The sequence below is a fragment of the Lineus longissimus genome, chromosome 12, assembly GCF_910592395.1.
Source record: "Lineus longissimus chromosome 12, tnLinLong1.2, whole genome shotgun sequence".
In the NCBI taxonomy this organism is placed as follows: Eukaryota; Metazoa; Nemertea; class Pilidiophora; order Heteronemertea; family Lineidae; genus Lineus; species Lineus longissimus.
In genome coordinates this window covers 3,717,975-3,738,413 of record NC_088319.1, presented here as the reverse complement: position 1 = coordinate 3,738,413, position 20,439 = coordinate 3,717,975, and the positions used below count along the sequence as shown (strand labels likewise).

At 41.6% G+C, this 20,439-nt stretch overlaps 1 protein-coding gene across 1 annotated transcript; it reads left to right on the top strand.

The window, feature by feature from the left end:
• The first annotated feature begins 7,864 nt into the window (after nucleotides 1-7,864).
• LOC135497198 (uncharacterized) lies at nucleotides 7,865-18,229 on the top strand. The gene is made up of 11 exons (XM_064786943.1): nucleotides 7,865-7,871; nucleotides 8,116-8,364; nucleotides 10,804-11,076; nucleotides 11,236-11,565; nucleotides 12,170-12,487; nucleotides 15,007-15,414; nucleotides 15,637-15,750; nucleotides 16,173-16,232; nucleotides 16,406-16,465; nucleotides 16,781-16,839; nucleotides 17,530-18,229. Exons 1-11 carry the CDS (start codon nucleotides 7,865-7,867, stop codon nucleotides 17,572-17,574), a joined length of 1,923 nt encoding a protein of 640 aa, XP_064643013.1. The 3' UTR covers nucleotides 17,575-18,229.
• The last annotated feature ends 2,210 nt before the right edge of the window (nucleotides 18,230-20,439 follow it).

Genomic DNA, 20,439 nt, shown 5'->3' with positions numbered 1-20,439 from the left:
TCGCCAAAGGTAGCCTACTTGGCTGCCTGGCATCTTGTCAATAAACTGTAATACTGTGATCACACTGGAAATAACTTATTTTGGTTACTCTTTCTATACTTTATTTAGCACGACGTTTCTACCAGTGTTCCCTAGTCGTTGTGAAGTGTAAAAGTGTACAAATGCCTTTCAAAGAGTTCATTATGATCACAAGTAGTAATATTACACAGCTCTGGGCAGCCTGTGTCATAGTTGACAAGCTTGTGTTGATATCGTGAAAGAGCATTGGTAAGCCCAACCCTAAAGATAATCTAGTGTTGTGCAACACCACTATCTTCTGGTTGATGTGACCTGGTCACATTCCTGAGATTCAACTACACGTAACAACATTTGGCCAGAACCATATGAAAAACACTATACCGCCACGATTGCCACCATGCACATGTACATTTGAGTATGAGCTACGCCAGCCCTGAGTTACGTGGCGAATGTACACATTACACATGTCATATATATTTGGAAACACAACTGGACAGCTAACAACCCAACATCTTCTTCGCAGAGACGCTTTAGAAGAAATGAGACAAAACGATAGATACTAAGTTCATTCGTAGTCTTCGACCATTTTGAAGGCAATCTTGACACTAGAAGCGCTGATTTCGTTCCTTACAACGCCTCTCTTTGTGTACAAAATGTAGGCCTTACAGATTGTTTGTCGGTCATATCTAGGGCAACGAACTGAACACAGACTCAGCAGCTAGCTGAGAGCCATACAATGTATTTATGGGTCATGAACTCATTTCGGCCAGCGCCCTGTATTAGACACTGTGTACATTACGTGTACATTGCTGTTGATAGGTTTTGGTAAAAACAGTATCCCTAGGGCCAATCAATCCTCACCAAATTTCATATGTGTTAAGAAGAACCCTGAACCAATCTCATATTAAAATTTTACTACATTCCATAACCAATTGCCTGAGAAAAAATGACTTCTGTACAGCACATCCGTCAAATCGACACTTGCGCATTCAAATTGCCCTGTTAAAATACAAGTTCTAAATTGACCAGTGTGACCACATTTAAAAAAATATATTATTAAAAAGCATATTTCTGTGATGGCTTGATTTAGAATCAACCTCAGATTGAGAATTAATTTCACTTTGATCCATCCCAGCGATGTATTTTCACCACACTTGACATTTTGATAAGCGCTATGTGACTGTACCACACTTCCAGCCGTGGATGAATACATGTCTCTGCCCGATAGTGTGATCACAAATAGTAATGTTTCACAGCCCTGCAGGGCAGCTGGTGTCATAGTTGACCTGCTTTGGTTGACACCGTGAGAGCATTAGTTAAGCGTATCCTGAGGATAATCTAGTGTTGTGCAGCACCTAAATGTGAACTGGTCACAATCCTGATCCTGAGTTGAACTGAAGTACCTTTTGGTCGTACAGCGATACTTGACACTATACTCATGTAATGTTAACACCAGCATCGTGAAATATAACACTGTATTCACATTATAGAATTACTCACCGTCATTTCACCAGACCTCTTTTCATAAGCGGCTTATTTGCAAATACACGGAGGAGGGACTAAGGTGAATGTACCACCTAATTTGTATATACAGTAAAGTAAGGCTACAAATTATACAATTAACTGGCTTAGTACGCAGAGATGACTGGATTGTCGTCGCATGGAAAGAATCAAGTTTTATTGCTCTGAACGACGTCGATGTGTGAATCTGAATGCAGTTGGCATATTTCGCTATAAGATTCTTGAATCGTCGATTTTATCAACAGACAGATCTCTCAATCTACAGTATGACAGAGTCTGAAGTATTCATCGGCTAGTCATGTACTGCTAACTCATTGACGTGATACTCGTAAATCACTGAGATGTTGGTGGAATCGGGGAATTCGTTAAAAAGAGTCATCGTCGATAAAATACATTTCATACCTGGTATTTGTCGCTCGCGGCTCTTTGTACGGCTTGAAAAATCTGCCTTTTATACCACTTGCCGTTTACTACAAAAGTGCGCTGTCTTAGAAAAGGGATTTCGGAGCTTTTGAAAAACCATTAAGGGTTTTTCGGCCAATACAAGAGATGCACCTCGCAGAGGTTTTTCAGTGAAGCTCTTAGGGTTTTCACTATCTCAAAAACCATTTGAGTTTCATGCTTCATTTTACCGAAAACCTCTACTGGGTGCATATCTGTGTGTTTATGTCCTATTTCCTATGAATACTTTCGATAACTGAGCGACTACAACTGATACAACCATGACAACAGAGGAATTGGAGCTGCAAACATCTGAAGCATCACCTGATCGGACGATCCAGAATCTAGAATTTGCCCTCCAAATAATGACACAGTATGTGTGGGTTGTTGTGGTCGTACTTGGAATTCCAGGAAACATAATTTCTGGCTTCGTCGCTGTGCATGCGAAGAACCAGCAGGTGTCAATGTGCGTCTACATGCTAGCTCTATCTATCTGTGACGCATGTGTTTTATTGCAGCTTGGTTGGCAGTGGCCGCTAACCTACTACGGCATCGACGAGACAGAACTGTTTCTTCCGAGGGAGTATATATTCAAGTAAGGGGGTTTCTCAATATTGGTTGAGGTTATTATTCGCTTCTTCCCCCCCCCCCCGCTCCAATTTTGAAGAGACGAAACATAGAAAGCGAAAACTTCATTTCATTGGCGGAAGTTTCATCTTCTTCGATATGTGTTATGTTAAGTCACAGAGAGAAACACAGAACTACCAGGCCCTGATCATTTAAACTTGAAGTGACCTGGGGATTCCATTCAAACTTGACTTTGGGACCTTGACGTACTCCGAAACAAGGAGTATAAAAATAGGTCATCACCAGCTAGATTTCGAGAAATGTGAAAAGTTAGGCGATCTTTTTTGCAAAAGCGCATCAACTCATAATCTTTGCCTCCTCCTGGCCATCAAGATGAATTCATGTCAAAATTTCTAATCAATACATTATTCGAATCGATAACAAGCATGCCAAGGTATACCCCAAGGTACTTTTCAATACCAGATATTCACTGCTGTTTTTTGTTTGGTTTTTTTCAGAATCGCGTGGTATTTTGAGTACACATTCGCAATGGCATCCGGGACCTTCCTCGCTATGATGTCATGTGACCGCTTGATTGCTGTGAGATTTCCATTGGCCGCGCGCCGCCTATGCGATCCAGCTAGGACTAAACGAATAGTAGTCGTCAGTTTTATCGTCATTACTGTTTTGAACTTAAATTTTTTCTTTACCTATCAGTATATAAAGGATGAAACTACAGGTATGTATGACTGGCGTTCTTTCGTCGTCTAATCAACACCACTCGACGGATTAATACAGAAATGGCTGACCAAAACACGAAGCGTCCGCAAACAGTTTTAGACGAACACGTGTACATCGAGATCTATCCGAGTGGTCATGATTATAAGAAAACTAAAAGGACCAACATCAAAGTGTTAAGTTTTATTCTTAAAGGGCACATGATCAACCTTTGCCCTCCAATTAAAACCAAGCGGTCCTCGGTTGCGATACTTTGCTTTGGAAAACCCCACTTGGCTTCTATCGGATCAACTCTCCAATTTACAATTTACGTCTGGTACATTCATTTCAAAGAACAGACTAACAGATACCACAGAAAAGAGCAAATCCACGACATGAAAAACTTTTAATATATCTTACCCCCCGTAACTCTATATCCAGGAGTTTTCTGGCTGTTTACAATGGTTTATAGAAATGATCTGCAGTTTGTGCCTCCATATTTTTCAGGATCCGATATCTTAATCATATTGGTTCCAAATCAGCCGGCCATCGAAGTCCTCACCAGTACCTTTTACATTGTGTTTGGAACATTCCTGCCCTTTACCATCATCTCAGTCTGTAACATTGCAATATTAATCACAGTAAAACAGGCCTCTAAACAACGGCTGAAGTTGGACCAGTCCGGGAACCCAGGTTCAAAGGATCGTCACCAGAGGGAGACAGCCCATTTAACCCGGATGTTAATCTTCGTTTCTGCAGGTTATGTTGTGACGACACTTCCGCTCCGGATGCATTATTTTGTTGTAGAAATACCGGATGTTGCGGCAATGTACGATATGAGCGACCCCTATTGGAATCTGAGGTATACACTTGAGAATCTAACAATCGGCATTATTTGGGCAAGTAATCATGCCATTAATTTCTACCTTTACGTGGTGGCTGGTGGGAGGAAGTTTCGACAAGACATCAGAGAGGTTTCACGAAAGTTGGCATGTTGCTGTCGGATGAAAACACGTTGAAAACTCCCAGCAAATATTTGAAATAGAAACTTGGAGGTGACGGAATATCTTTGTATTGGAATTGATCCCTCCTTTTGTCAATCAAATCAAAATTGACCCATTTGCGAAATGCCCGTGTAGTGGTGGCATCATTCCCACTAGCCCAGGCTAGAGAGAAATTCCCTTTAGCTCAGTCGGTAGAGTGATGGCCTTATAAGCTAGAGGTCCCGGGTTCAATCCTGGACCTTGATGTTTTTCCTCTGTTACATTTGGCGCCCAACGTGGTAAAAGGGTACTAATAATTTGTTTAGATGCTGATGTGTCTTTGGAAAATGAATTAACCCTTTGTATCACGGAAGAACCCGGTTGTGAGGACACAACTTGCCCGAACAGGGGGAGTATGTAGTGGTGGCATCATTCCTACTAGCCCAGGCTAGAGAGAAATTCCCTTTAGCTCAGTCGGTAGAGTGATGGCCTTATGAGCGAGAGGTCCCGGGTTCAATCCCCGGTTGGACCTTGATGTTTTTTCTCTGTTACACCCTACTACATGAAAGTGAATCTTTGTGGTGTTACGATGGAATGTTACGAACTTACAGTGTTACAGTGTTCGTTTTAGAAAAAATATCATTTGCATGTATAAAACTCCCTGATCGACATTCTCCAAGCGTCGTCAATGGTGATCATCGTTGCCAAGTCTCACTCGACTTACTGTGACCTACGTGACAATTTCAGCGGGTGCATGTAAATTGGACATTTGTCCCGACGCCCGCGAGATTGTCTGATCGAATTACTGCCTCAACCCAACTATTGTCCCAGTTTCTTGAGTTCGTCCTGTCCCAAGAGCAACTTCCCGTCACACTTAGCGAGTGCTTTTTCCGACTTCCTGCAAATGCCTAAGTGAACCAATTCAAACACTCAGAGTGAGCTAATCAGTGTCGGGTTCACATCTCATTAACCTCATTCAACATAGGATTTTTTTCTTTATTGCCAAATTTTGGGAAGCCCTGATATTTTCTACAGATTTCTTCAAAATCGGGCTTTTGTCAGATAAATCAGGAGAAGTTAGAGAAACCACTAAAATGTCGGAAAAAGCATCCTGCTAGTGATACCTCTTGCCGCCTGAGTGCCTCGCGTCCCTGGAGAAACTGCCCGTACCTCGCGTCCCTGGAGAAACTGCCTGTACCTCGCGTCCCTGGAGAAACTGCCCGTACTTCTTGCCTTATTTCGTCTCTGCATTTCACGCTTCGAAATTGTTGCCAGACCGCATATTTCAGACTTTAGTTGCGTTGACACAAATATCAGCTCAGGTTTCACGTCTAAATATCGGGAAAGATCTTATATCATACGCGCGCTACATACAACCCGGAAGTCAGTCCGTGAAAATCGACACCCAATTTTTTTTCGTACTTACAAAACTTTGCACTGCGCGCACGTGATGTATTATCGCTATCGATCAGCGGTAATATAATTCAAAGTATGGCTATCGTGTTATGCGACATACCCAAAGTGGCATTCACGTGATAATTCGTCAACAAAACCGTAACAAAGACACTTTTTCTATCGAAATGAACTATGGCTATAGATATCTTCATCGTGAGCTGCGCATGTATCCTACTTTCGACACCACTGGTTCATCTTATTGGTGAGTATTCACTCTGAGACATGTATCATACAATATGAAAATCCCTTATCGTAATTGGATTTGTTATTGCTTTTGTCTAATCGTTTAATGATGGTGCTTTTTTCTCTCACCACAGTTTGGCCCGTCTTGTTTCCAGCTCGCTATCAAGCGAATCATGAACTAAGTTACTCTGGCTGGCATTGAATTGAATAGATTTCTTAAATCGATTCAGCAAAGTTGTTGTTATTCCTATTCCTTAGGCATGATTTCTAAGAGCAAACATACCAAATTTGCGCGGTCTGGAACTCGCGAGCACCATTGCTCTGAACATTTTTTGACCACTGTTTTTTATTCATTGAAATTAAAAGTTATCTTATGCGTCCCTTGAGACAAAAAAAAATGTACTGAGTGACATTTCTAAACCCTTGAAACATTCCTTTATATAAAAAATCATCAAAGAAGGACTGTTTTCCAGTTGGAACTGTTTTTCTTAAAACATGTACTGGCCATCATCATTGCGACGGGATAATTGGTACAAAACAAAGACATTAGATACATTGTAAATTGATGTGTTTGGGAATGAAGGAGTGAATGTCACTGAGTGACCTTTTTCTCTCGGGACGAGTCAGGTTAGACGTAAATACAACAAAATTTCGATAATGTTTCAGTTCTGCCAAAGAAACCAGTTTTATCTGGATTTGAACCTGCTGCTATCGGCTCCTACCGTGAACTCGGCTGCGATGCGTATCAACCTGATGCCGGGACCATCACCTATAAATGGTGTAAATACTCGATTGCTTATGGTGTAAAGAATTGGGAAGCCAGAGGACCTATTGGCACAAGTCAAAAGTACATCTTTAGTCCAGTGACTGAGAAGAAAGTGTTCCACCCAGGTCACCCTGCAGAGCCTGTCAGTGGGAAGTACAAGTGTCGAGCATCGAACTCGGCCGGAACAAGAGAGAGTGAATGGGGAGATCTGTATGTCTATACACCATGTGAGTTTAATATTCAATGATATAGGCTTCTGAGAAGTAAATGTCCACGTCCTTGTTGGTCGCTGTGCTATTACCGATTTCGTCGAAGTGCAGTCTTTCTTAAATAAATCTTCGTTTGGGGTCTAAAAGCATTTCACATTTTAGTAGCCATGGTTACGGTATACTTTTGTGCATGTTTTCATGCAAACTGACGTAGTGCATTGATTTCAGAAAAGATTTTAGCTCTTTATCGCTTATTTCAACATGCAATCGGCCATTTAAAATGACTCTTACGAAAATAACGTTCTCTTTCGATTAGATTATCCTCGGGCTATGACCATCCAATGCTTTTCCATGGTGTCAAGTAAAGCCAGTCACCTATAATGACAACAGTTGCCCAGGGCTGTGTAACATTGCTATTTGTGATCACTGTATTATATATTTTACCATTTCTATCTGAAAAACACGATAATCTTCTGTCCAACTTTCAGGTTCATTGTATACTGTGAGTGTTTCACCACCCAAACCTGCCATCGGAAGTACATTCACCCTCAACTGTTACATACCCAATCCAAGTGGATTTACTGTGAAGTGGTTTAAGAGGGCGGATGCTTCATCTCCATCTTTAGATGTAGCAACAGCGAATAAGAGGGGATGCCATGCTCCAAGTAACCCACGCTACAGTTTGAGCAGCTGCAGCCCTCCAAGCATCTCATCACCGACAAAGACATTCAATCTACAAGTCACCAATGCTCAGCCTTCTGATTCTGGTTACTGGATTTGTAAGGATATTGGTCTCAGCTGCAACAGTAACCCAGTCAAGCCAGTGGTGCAAGGTAACGCATTTCTTCGCCCTTTTTGTTATCAAATAACTTTCGCCTGTATAAAGGAACGGAGAGCATGCAACTAGAATATTCATCTACACCGATGACTGATTTATCTACACCGAAGACTGTTTCGTAATTTTCAGTACGTATTTCAGGTAGCTACAAATAGCTGCAAATACTATGACCAGTTATGTATATATACATTTTGTATGTTAATTCTTTTGGGAGCCAATACTTCAATGGCCAGAGTATCATTGTATTGAGTCGTGCTGTCAGTGCATCGTGAAAAATATAGAAGCCAAGTAAAATACCACGATTAAGTGAAAGACAGAGGCAAACAAAATTGACCACTATTTGCCAGTCTAAGTCACGATACGAGAAGGGCGTTGGTATTCCAAACCACCCTCATACAATCAAATGAAATTTTTCAGCGCACCCAGGCACGCCACAGATCACCAGTTTCCCATATGGACCAGTCATTGCTGGAATACAGCTCAACTTGAAGTGTGTGGCCTCGCCTCCTGGAGATACCTACGATTGGTACAAAGATGGTACAAAGGTTACAACATCATCGAGTTACGACTTCCAAGTGACAAAAGAGAGTGCTGGTGTTTACAAATGTGTGGCGAGAAATGATGTCGGGTTTGGTCCAAGTAGTGACAAGACATTAGTCGTTTATTGTAAGTCATGATAATTTTTCCATATTTTCCCATTCGAACCATAAATAAACCTTTTGACCACTCTAAGTGGCATTTTACACATGAAGACACAATGTGAGAAACACTATTGACACTAGAAATAAGATGTCCATCGTACTTCCTTGTTGAAACACCAGAATGCATATACATGTATATGTGGGCCAGTTGAAAAAATATAATTGCGACATTTCAATGCCCAAACTGATGTTTACTTATTGCTCTTCGTTGGTGAATTTTGACATGTCCATGTGGTGAATACAAATTAAAAAGGCCAGGCAAGTTCAATAGAAATTCTAGTCTGCTCAGTAAACCGTTCATGTCAACCAAACTAAAACGGAATGAGCTCGGCTTTCTTATAAACGGCTGCTAGTTGTTCATAATTCGGTTGGAAAATTTATGGGAGTGTTTAAGTGACATGGGTCTTATTGCAATAGAACCTATGACGACATTACTGTTGAAACAATGTAAAACTACAGAATTGATAGCTTATTGCCTCTTCGGTCATTATCTAAAACAAACCCGTTGGCTTGGAGGGTCGTAGCTAGTGAGGCTGAGCAGAGATTAAAGGGGTAAAACACGAACTAAAACTTACTATGGCAAACTATCTCATCACGAGGTTGAAACTGGGGAAGGGGATCCCCAACAATGCAATACACAGCGTGTTAGTACTTATCACCGCAGGAAAAAAAGTCATGCTCTAAATTTCTGCCCTCGTTTACTGTAGACTACCAATGCTCATACACGGTCACAATGTACACTGTAATAAAAACGAAAATGTCAAAAAGCCTCTAAGATTTCCAATAGATATACTTCATTCTCTCTCAAACTGAATTATCCGCATCAATACTAGACATTGTGAGATTTTAGAATCAGTGTCAGTCCGTGTCTAATTCATTAGCTCATTTAGACATGTAGGCCTCCTCCATAAAAGTGCAAAAGGAAACGGCAAGGCTAGGCGTCAATTATAAAGGGAGCTAAAAGCTTGAGTGTAGCTGCTCCCAATATAACTTCAGCATCATCGTTTCAGACAAACCTGACTCCGTTGTCGTGTCATCAGGAAAGACCGCGTCCTATGTTGGGGAGAAGGACAAGTTCACCTGCACAGTCTCTGACGGCAACCCTACCCCGACCGTGAAGCTCTATTTCAAGAGGTCAGGCGGAACACCAGGAGAGGTCATCCAAGGTCAAGAGAAGGTGATTGCCAAGGAAGACAACCAGGCTGAGTACTACTGCGAGGCGAAGGTCACTGGGTATCCCGCCCTCGATATGACTTCAAGCAGGAAGACATACAGCGTAACATGTACGTTTTATCTCTTGCAAAATTTCAGTCTGCTTCTGCATTAAGAGCGTGAGGAAATTGTTATAAACCTCTAACTCGGCCATTTTAAAGTATTGTTTATCCCGATAGATAAAAATATGGAAAAGAAGGCGAAGATAATTTCTAGCGTTTCGTTTTCAGTTTCAAACACCAAGGTTTCCTTTCTCAATAACCCGACCGCTGCTGTCCAGGCTGGTCAGGTTAAGAAGTTCACATGTGAGACGGATGAGAGTAACCCAGTTACCTACATCAAGTGGTATCAACATATTACTGGTTCTTTGTGGCGAGATGTCACAACCGGAATCTCATCATCCAGGAGGAATGGTGTGTACGGTGGAAAGATCAGGATCAGTGAGTGGTCTGTAACTGCACAAAGGCAATGAATGGTACAACGATAAGATGTACGTCCATCTACTCCCTGACTGGTCATGACTTAATGACAAAGGCCGATACCACAATGTATGTAAAATGTGAGTAGATGAACCAACTCGTACAGAACCCGAGAATCTGAAGTGCTGACTAACACTAGTAGGAGGCTTTTTCCTACTTCTTAACGGTTTCTCTCACTTTGTTTCCTGAGAAATCCGACCTTTCAGGGAGAAGTCGGATAATGTCAGACTTTTGTCGGATAAATCAGGGAAACGTTAGAGAAACATGCAACATGCAAATCAGTTTCTTTTGTGCAATCTTACGAACAAAAATTATGCGTTACCTCACTCTGTTCAGAACATCACTCCACCTTCCACTTGTAGTTAACCCATTAAATATAACTATGCCGGAAAAACCACCAACATCGATCTACGAGGGGAAGTCGATCGCGATTACGTGTGAGACTGATAGCGCCAACCCGTTTGCTGATATCCAGTTCCACCGGAAGAGAAGAAGGGGAGCCTGGGACCAGCTGATATCGGGGATAAGATCTGAAGACAGGGCTGCAGAATAGAACGGCAGGATTCGGCAGAGTAGTCTGGTTGTGACAGCCAATAGGTTGGATACACAGGCTGTGTTCAAATTCGAAACGGCAAGGCTATGCGTCAATTATAAAATGAGCTAAAAGCTTGAGTGTAGCTGCTCCCAATATAACTGCAGCATCATCGTTTCAGACAAACCTGATTCCGTGGTCGTGTCATCGGGAAAGACCGCGTCCTATGTTGGGGAGAAGGACAAGTTCACCTGCACAGTCGCTGGCGGCAACCCGACCCCGACCGTGAAGATCTACTTCAAGAGGTCAGGCGGAACACCAGGAGAGGTCATCCAAGGTCAAGACAGGGTGATGGCCGAAGAAGACAACCAGGCTGAGTACTACTGCGAGGCGAAGGTCACTGGGTATCCCACCTTGGATATGACTTCAAGCAGGAAGACATACAGTGTAACGTGTACGTTTTATCTCTTGCGAAATTTCAGTCTACTTCTGCATTAAGAGCGTGAGGAAATTGTTATAAACCTCTAACTCGGCCATTTTAAAGTATTGTTTGTGCCGATAGATAAAAATATGGAAAAGAAGGCGAAGATAATTTCTAGCCATTCCTTTTCAGTTTCAAACACCAAGGTTTCCTTTCTCAATAACCCGACCGCTGCTGTCCAGGCTGGTCAGGTAAAGAAGTTCACATGTGAGACGGATGAGAGTAATCCAGTTACCTACATCAAGTGGTATCAATATAGTAGTGGTCCTCGGTGGCAAGATGTTACAACCGGAATATCATCATCCGAGAGGAATGGTGTGTATGGTGGAAAGATGAGGATCAGTGAGTGGTCTTTAACTGCAACAAAGGCAATGAATGGTGAAGCTGTAAGATGTGCGTCCATCTACTCCCTGACTGGTCATGTCTTTACGACAAATACCGATACCACAATGTATGTAAAATGTGAGTAGATGAACCAACTTGTACAGAATCGAGAATCTGATGTGCTGACTAACACTAGTTCATGTAGGAGGCTTTTTCCGACATCTTTACGGTTTCTCTAACTTGTTTTCCCTAGAAATCCGACATTTCGGGGAAAAGTCGGACAAAGTCACACTTTTGTCGGAAAAATCAGGGAAAAGTTGGAGAAACCGTTAAGAAGTCAGAAAAGCCTCCAAAAAGTGTTAGATGAGTCATCGTTATGTACTGGTACATGTAGTTATTTGTTCCATTCTTACAAGAATGTTTGTAAAAATATGAGTAGATGAACAACGTACGATAAAATATGAATTTATTGTGAATGGATTTAAAAGTTCTGGCAGCAAATTCGAACGACAACATGTGGTATTAAACGTCAATATCAAGAACACAGCAACTCGTTCGCAAATAACGCATTTCTGAACATGTTTTCGAAACATCTTTACCGTGATGGAGATTATTCGATGAAAAATAGCAAACACACCCTTGACAGCAGGTTATAAACCCAACATGCATATCAGTTTGTTTCGTGCAATCTATGCGTTACCTACCATTCTGTTCAGAACATCACTCCACCTTCCACTTGCAGTTAAGCCATCAAAGATAACTTTGCTACGAAAACCACCGACAGTGATCTACGAGGGGAAACTGATCACGATCATCTGTGAGACAAACAGCGCCAACCCGGTTGCGAATGTAACGTTCCACCGGAAGAGGAAAGGAGGAACCTGGGAGCAACTGACGTCGGGGATAACATCTGAAGACAGGGCGGCAGAATACAATGGCAGGATTCGAAAGAGTACTTTGGTTGTGACAGCCAATAGGTTGGACACACAGGCTGTGTTCAAATGCGAGGTTCGTGATGGGTTATTCCAGATGGAACAGACAACTACAGTTAATGTATATTGTACGTATTAGTTCTGCAAAACAGTGAAGTTTACATCATATGTTACAGTGTTTCTCCCCATTAGTTGAAGCGAATGTAATACATGTATACTGTAAAATGTATTTACATGTACGGTCAACTATTCTCCAGGTATCGTAGCTGATGCATCATTAAAATTGGATGTTTTATGTGAGTACGAAGAACTTGCAGAACTGTTTCAATATATTTCTAAGCATTGCATGTAAATCTTTAAATTGGTCTAATTTTTATATTGTTATATTGATTAGCAAGTAATATGGGACTCCAAATTGGTCTTAACATGGTTTGCAAGTAATATATGTATAATGAATATTATTAGCCCGTCGTCTAAGAATGTCAAATTACATCAAGTGCTCCATACAGGAACTCCATAGATATCATGTTCCCAAGACAGCTCTATCATTCAGGGTGTCCAGAGTCTATGCATTTAACTAGAGGTCATGCCTTGGGTTTGACTGATGAATTAATGTCCGTTAGGTTAGTTACAATGTATGGCCTTGCCCTCGGATTTATTTGAAATATATATTTGAAATACGTGATTGCGACGACTAATAAATCAGCGAAAAGTTGGAGAAACCGTTAAGAAGTCAGAGAAGCTTCCAAAAAGTTAGATGAGTCATCGTTATGTACTGGTACATGTAGTTATTTGTTCCATTCTTACAAGAATGTTTGTAAAAATATGAGTAGATGAACAACGTACGATAGAATATGAATTTACTGTAAATGGATTTAAAAGTTCTGGCAGCAAATTCGAACGACAACATGTGGTATTAAACGTCAATATCAAGAACACAGCAACTCATTCGCAAATAACGCATTTCTGAACATGTTTTCGAAACATCTTTACCGTGATGGAGATTATTCGATGAAAAATAGCAAACACACCCTCGACAGCAGGTTATAAACCCAACATGCATATCAGTTTGTTTCGTGCAATCTATGCGTTACCTACCATTCTGTTCAGAACATCACTCCGCCTTCCACTTGCAGTTAACCCATCAAAGATAACTTTGCTACGAAAACCACCGACAGTAATCTACGAGGGGAAACTGATCACGATCATCTGTGAGACAAACAGCGCCAACCCGGTTGCGAATGTAACCTTCCACCGGAAGAGGAAAGGAGGAACCTGGGAGCAACTGACGTCGGGGATAACATCTGAAGACAGGGCGGCAGAATACAATGGCAGGATTCGAAAGAGTACTTTGGTTGTGACAGCCAATAGGTTGGACACACAGGCTGTGTTCAAATGCGAGGCTCGTGATGGGTTATTCCAGATGGAACAGACAACTACAGTTAATTATTGTACGTATCAGTTCTGCAAAACAGTGAAGTTTACATCATATGTTACAGTGTTTCTCCCCAGTAGTTGAAGCGAATGTAATATACTGTAAAATGTATTAACATGTACGGTCAACTATTCTCCAGGTGGTGTAGCTGATGCATCCTTAAAATTGGATGTTTTATGTGAGGACGAAGAACTTGCAGAACTGTTTCAATATATTTCTAAGCATTGCATGTAAATCTTTAAATTGGTCTAATTTTTATATTGTTATATTGATTAGCAAGTAATATGGGACTCCAAATTGGTCTAAACATGGTTTGCAAGTAATATATGTATAATGAATATTATTAGCCCGTCGTCTAAGAATGTCAAATTACATCAAGTGCTCCATACAGGAACTCCATATATATCATGTTCCCAAGACAGCTCTATCATTCAGGGTGTGCAGAGTCTATGCATTTAACTAGAGGTCATGCCTTGGGTTTGACTGATGAATTGATGTCCGTTAGGTTAGTTACAATGTATGGCCATGCCCTCGGATTTATTTGAAATATGTATTTGAAATACGTGATTGCGACGACCTTTCCACGGGCTAGTTTTTCTCCATAATTTACATTATGACTCACACTTACGGACGAGACTTGGCGGGTTTCAAGTTTATGCTCAGATGATTTAAAAGTTGTTCTCAATGTCCAGTTTCGTGCACTTGCATACAAAGCAAAATGGGATCCCAATCTGCTGAGACTCCTCACCATTAAAAGCAAACCATTACGACCAGTCAGGTTTACACTCCACGTCATCGTCAACCCTCGACCAACGAATGTTACGTGGTATCACCCAAATCACAAGATGGCAACTGGGGAAAACTTCATCCATGCGGAAGTAAATGGGACATACACACTGAGCAAGGGATCTGTAGGGACTCAAGACTATGGAAACTACACCGTCAAAGTGACTAATCCCGTTGGAATATCATATTTTGTTTTTGAACTACAGCACGAGGGCAAGTTGAAAACATAAGATATAACTGTATTTTTTGACTTCCTGGCTGAGTTCCTATTATCAAATATTTTCCGGTGCAGATGTTTTTTTTTAATGGAAATGACAGAAATGAAAGAAAGGTGTATATTTTGGTTCATTTCCCCCAATTTGGCGCCTTTGCGACTCTTGAATCTATCATGATATTTCCAATCATAAACATTAATCACCTTTTCAGCTGTCCCGACGTTTACGATAACCCGTAACGGGAGACTGGTGACTGTGGTGTTCGTGCCGCAGATTCGGGAGTACACAAGTTTCCAGCTCAAGTTCTGTGGGCCGAGTCAGACACCAAAAACGTCTGGATGCGGCGGGGTTCGCTTCACCATCCATGATCCAACGACATCAACTTACAGAGTTAATGTGACAAACGAGACCACGACCTATGTTTTCTACATGGATTTGTACATTGCCGATGATGTTGTTTATAGTTCTGGTCAATTGCATCCTAAACAGGCCGTGCCGGCTGGAAGCAGTCCTGATGGTGGCATGATAGTTGGCGTGGTTGTCGCCGTCGTCATCCTGGTAGCAATGGTGGTGGTGGTTGTCGTCGTGCTACATAGGAGGAACATGGCATGCTTTGCTGGTGAGTTTAGAGAGAATACTCCCAGCGCGAAAGACTCGATATGATTCTTCTACGATTATTATATAGTTCGATTCATGATATATTCACTTTCATATACAAGTACAAGATTAACAATGTTTTTGTAATATTTTTATAGTTGCTACACTAGACAGCACAGGAACTTTTCAGATTTGGCTGAAATCTTAGTAATACCTGTTTCGACCTGGTTTATTTATGTTCAAGGTCGAAATAAACCCGATGAATCAAATCATGCTGACGGGAAAACTGGCACCACGCGAGCTGATTCGGTATTTCATGACCCTTTATACATGAACGTCGTCAACAGGGCATTTGAAGGTAACATTTTCAGTTTTCGCAAATTGAAGATAAATCGTGTAGTATGTGGCATTGTCGTTACTAGCATATACCCGTGGCGCGGGCTGTTCGAGGTATAAAAATCGGATTGTGTGGGTACTGGTATGTTGTGGGTTTGGTGTAAATGGGGTGCTGGTTTGTGAGTAACACTTTTTTTCATGAGTGTAATACTTCTTGAAAACGGAACTATGTAACCATGTACATGATGTACAGGCGTCCACAATGCTAAACCAATTCTCGGAAAACCAAGATGGTGCAGACTGGTGATGTATGTCGTTATTATGATGCATTGTTTCTACATTATGTGTGATATGTACAGTACATTCACGACTACAGAATGATATAAAGTTATAAAATACAAATACTCAGTATACAATACCAAAGTTTCCTCTTTCCACACCTAGGTGGCGATACTCCACATGAACCGGTTTATGTGAATTTTCCTCAACAGAATCCCGTGGAAGGTAAGTAGTCGCAAGCTAGATGGTGCAGACTGGTGATGTATGTCGTTATTATGATGCATTGTATCTACATTATGTTTGATATGTACAGTACATTCACGACTACAGAATGATATAAAGTTATAAAATACAAATACTCATTATACAATACCAAAGTTTCCTCTTTCCACACCTAGGTGGCGATACTCCACATGAACCGGTTTATGTTAATTTTCCTCAACAGAATCCCGTGGAAGGTAAGTAGTCGCAAGCTTAACATGTAAGTACAAAATACCCGCTGTTGCCTATGCAACATACGCTTCTCAATTATCTTGAACATGTACATATATATGAAACTAATGTCATAGTTTTCGGCCAGGGGAGTGAGGGGGGGGGGGGCAGCATTGCTCAGAGAATGATGTCGCTCTTACTTATCTATTTCCTTTAGGTGAGGTTAACAATGGCTCCTCTCCAACCAAGTGACGGAATCAACCTTTTAACTTTTGCATGATCAAGCGTGCGGCTAATCCTTGAATTATAATAACATTCACACAAACATTACTCTTTTTTAGACGGCGGTGAAAATCCGTATGACGAAATGGAAAATCCATATGCTGACTTGAACATCACGGTAAGAGAATACAGTCACGCCCTTCCTGAGTTGTGTTGATATATTTCGCTGTTTAGTTACAATGCAATGCAACATGGTCAAAGATTAATTTGTAGAGCGGATTTGATCATGAATCTCGTGATAATTGAATGGTAGCAATGAAGAACAAAGACGAATAAATGACCAATAGCCGCAGCACTGGCCAAGAGTTACTCGGTGACTTTCAAAGCCTGCACTTCACCAGTTCTGAAAGCTCTAAAACGTTCTGGGGTTGAAGGACGACACTTTGAACACTATTTAGTGACTTAAATATATCACATCACATCGTACCTCTAGTCGGAATCCGTGGATCTGATTGGCTAGTACACGCGAACACATCATGGAGGACATTTTGATATGCTTGTCCTCAGGCCCACAGATTCAAATCCTTTTCACCTCAGAAATATCAATTCGAGTTGACCCAGAGCTGCCGATTTTTCGAGACAGTTTGAGGCTTTATTAGTGATCGTATGCGTTGCCAGTGTTGAGTGTCGTGATCAAAGGCATATGAAAAAGGACACATTTTTTGAGAAGTTCATCACTGATGCGAAATGTATCAGAATTTTTATATTCAACATTGATTTATAGCTGTTGCCCCCGCCCGCCCCCCCCCCCCTCACAGTGGATGCCTTTAATTGACACGACCCGTAAAAGTTTCATTTTGTCTTTCAGCCTGATGTGATCGCAAGCCAGACGTATGCTGAATTGAAATATTGAAAATCAAGACGGAAAATGAAAGAAGGTTTCACACGAGTCCAGTTTGTGTCACATATGCAGAGTGAGACGATAAAATGACTTCTGTTTTTATTGGCTCTAACATTTTGTTATTGATTTACAAAGTAAAATGGAGGCAAGCTTGTCACCGGGGACAGCTAGCCCTTCTGTATGTACATGCAGTATTTACCACTCTCAGTTTATACGAGACAAGAGTTGTCACGACATATTGCATGTAGTTATCCATCATTATACACTAGACTTGTAATTGCATCAGTGCTGGCCGCAATAGGTCGGCGTTGTGCTTTTTGCCAGAACCCATTCATCTCATTATTCTCAGCCGGTGAAATACATTACATCTTTCACTGGGTGCAGACCTCAAACACGCACTGAGATAACTTGGAACTCGCAAGTTGAGTATTTTTTAAATAGGCCTACCAATAAGGTTGGATTCGCGTACAGTTGACGTTGTCGTTTATAGAATAAACAAGTCATTTCTAGAGAGCGGACCACGACTACGATGTCATTTTCACCCCTTCGTCAGGTGCAGTCTGTTAGCAAACATGCTCGTGACGAGTGAAATGTGAACCGTGACAATGTAAATCCAATGCATATCTGGCCTAAGGTCATATTTATCTAGGGGTTTCGTTATTACTTGTAACTCAAGTCATTTCTGAAGAGCGTGCTTCCAGTGGTTCGAGATGTCGCTTTTCACCGGCTCAGTTGTCGGGCCATGTCCCGTTGTAAAGCTCTCAGGTCGTTTCCCAATATTTCAGTGTTTCCACAATAGACGGCAGAGACACACATGACTTTTAATTGATTAAAACGTAGAAAAACGTGTCAAACTCTCTTTCCGCGTTCCAAAACAATAGGGGTAACGCTTAGAAACGAAAACATCAAAAACCGTTACAGCAGCCCTGCAGAAATACCATGCCCCCCCCCCCCCCCCCCCACCCCATCACGCGCCATGGAGTTCGACTGCGGTTTTCATGTTCCTACCAAAAGAACAATTCGAAGAGAGATTTCGAAAACTGTCAAGAATCAACTATTGTTAAATCCTATATCTATTATTTGTTTGTTTTAAAGCTATAAACTGGCAGTGGCTAAATTATTATAAATACTAGTACATGTAGTTTGTATCATCGCTCTCCAGTACATGTATTTCAATTTTTTATTCAAGAATAAAGAATATCCTAGTTTACTTGCCATCGCTAGTAGTTAATAAACATTTGCTGTACACTACTTTAGTAATCTCGACTCATTGCTCAAGTCGTACATGGCGATTGGCGCCAGGTAGCTGGTTGTGACATTGTCCTGGCGCCGCAGCCTCCAGAACACCACGGTCGACAACACCTTCCCGAAAATTCCCGAGGCGAGTATCACCATGGTGATATAAATGCCGAACTGTTTGACGAATTTCCGGAAAACAATCAGGAGGCTGGCGCCGCTGTCGTCCAAGATTAAAGTTGAGACTTCATTTGCTTCCATTGTCACATCCCTGAACAGTTGCCTCGTAAAGATGACCATGGTTTCACCTTAAGAGGAAAATATAGGCCCGGCAGGAAATCGCCGAAAGTTACGTCCGCAATTAGAGCTGTGCTGATCTTCACTCACTACCTCTGCACGATTATGTTGCCTACCACAAGTCAGTGGGATTTAGTGTGAAACAATAAAAGGGAGAAAATGCTATGAGTAGGTTATTTCGGGGATTTTTCTCTGACATCTCTCAGTGGAGATCACAAGTTCCCAGCACTTGTAGAACATCCCCTCCGAAAGCAAAACTGGGAGGTACTGAGTGATGATACGATGACCATTCTGTTTTCCCAACACACAATCTACCAGCCAAAGAAAAACATTTTCCCTTCTGATTTGCAATGAATGATCGGTTTTGCTCCACTATATTTCTATCAGGCAGGGATAAGGATGTCGCAGACTCCCATGTGATAGCCCATCAACAAGCAATTACAACACCAGTTCTTGTTTCGTCTTTGCATTTCACGCTTCGAAATTGTTGCCAGACCGCATATTTCAGACTTTAGTTGCGTTGACACAATTATTAGCTCAGGTGTCCCGTCTAAATATGGGGAAAGATCTTATATCATACGCGCGCTACATACAACCCGGAAGTCAGTCCGTAAAAATGACACCCAATTTTCTTGCGTGCTTACAAAACTTTGCACTGCGCGCACGTGATGTATTATCGCTATCGATCAGCGGTAAAATAATTTAAAGTAGGAAGTGACTATTTGGCAAGCCCGGCTCACCAAACAGCGCCTTTTTTCTGCCCTAGATGGAGAGCCGAACTCATGCATATTCAACCATCCAGGAGCTCATTATCTTTCGTGGCAACACGGTCAGCAACACTGGAGTTACAGTGAAACGCCTTTAGAAATGCACACTAATGCATTCAACATGCTTATCAGTTAAATCACGTTTATGACTTTTTTTGTAAATCCATACAGTCATGTACATGTACATGCTTCTTCATGGATTATTACCAAAACCCGAGTTTAGTAACAGAAATTGAATCGAGAGCGGGAAGTCGGCCATTGTTAAATATGCGCATATAAATTCGAATGTGACGTCACTGCTCTCTGATTGGCCAACATGTTGTAACCTCTCCGGCTCGCCAAAGAGGGTAGTACTTTTGCCCTGTTTGGCAGGCCCGGCTTGCCGAACAGGTTGGCTTTTTAGTGCTGTTTGGCAAGCGGCTCTCCAAACAGGACAAAAAAAGATGCCTGTTCGGCGAGCGGCTCGCCAAATAGACCCGGCCTTTAAAGTATGGCTATCGTGTTATGTGACATACCCAAAGTGGCATTCGCGTGATGTACAACGTAGTGTGCATATTCATAGTCATAGTCATTCGAA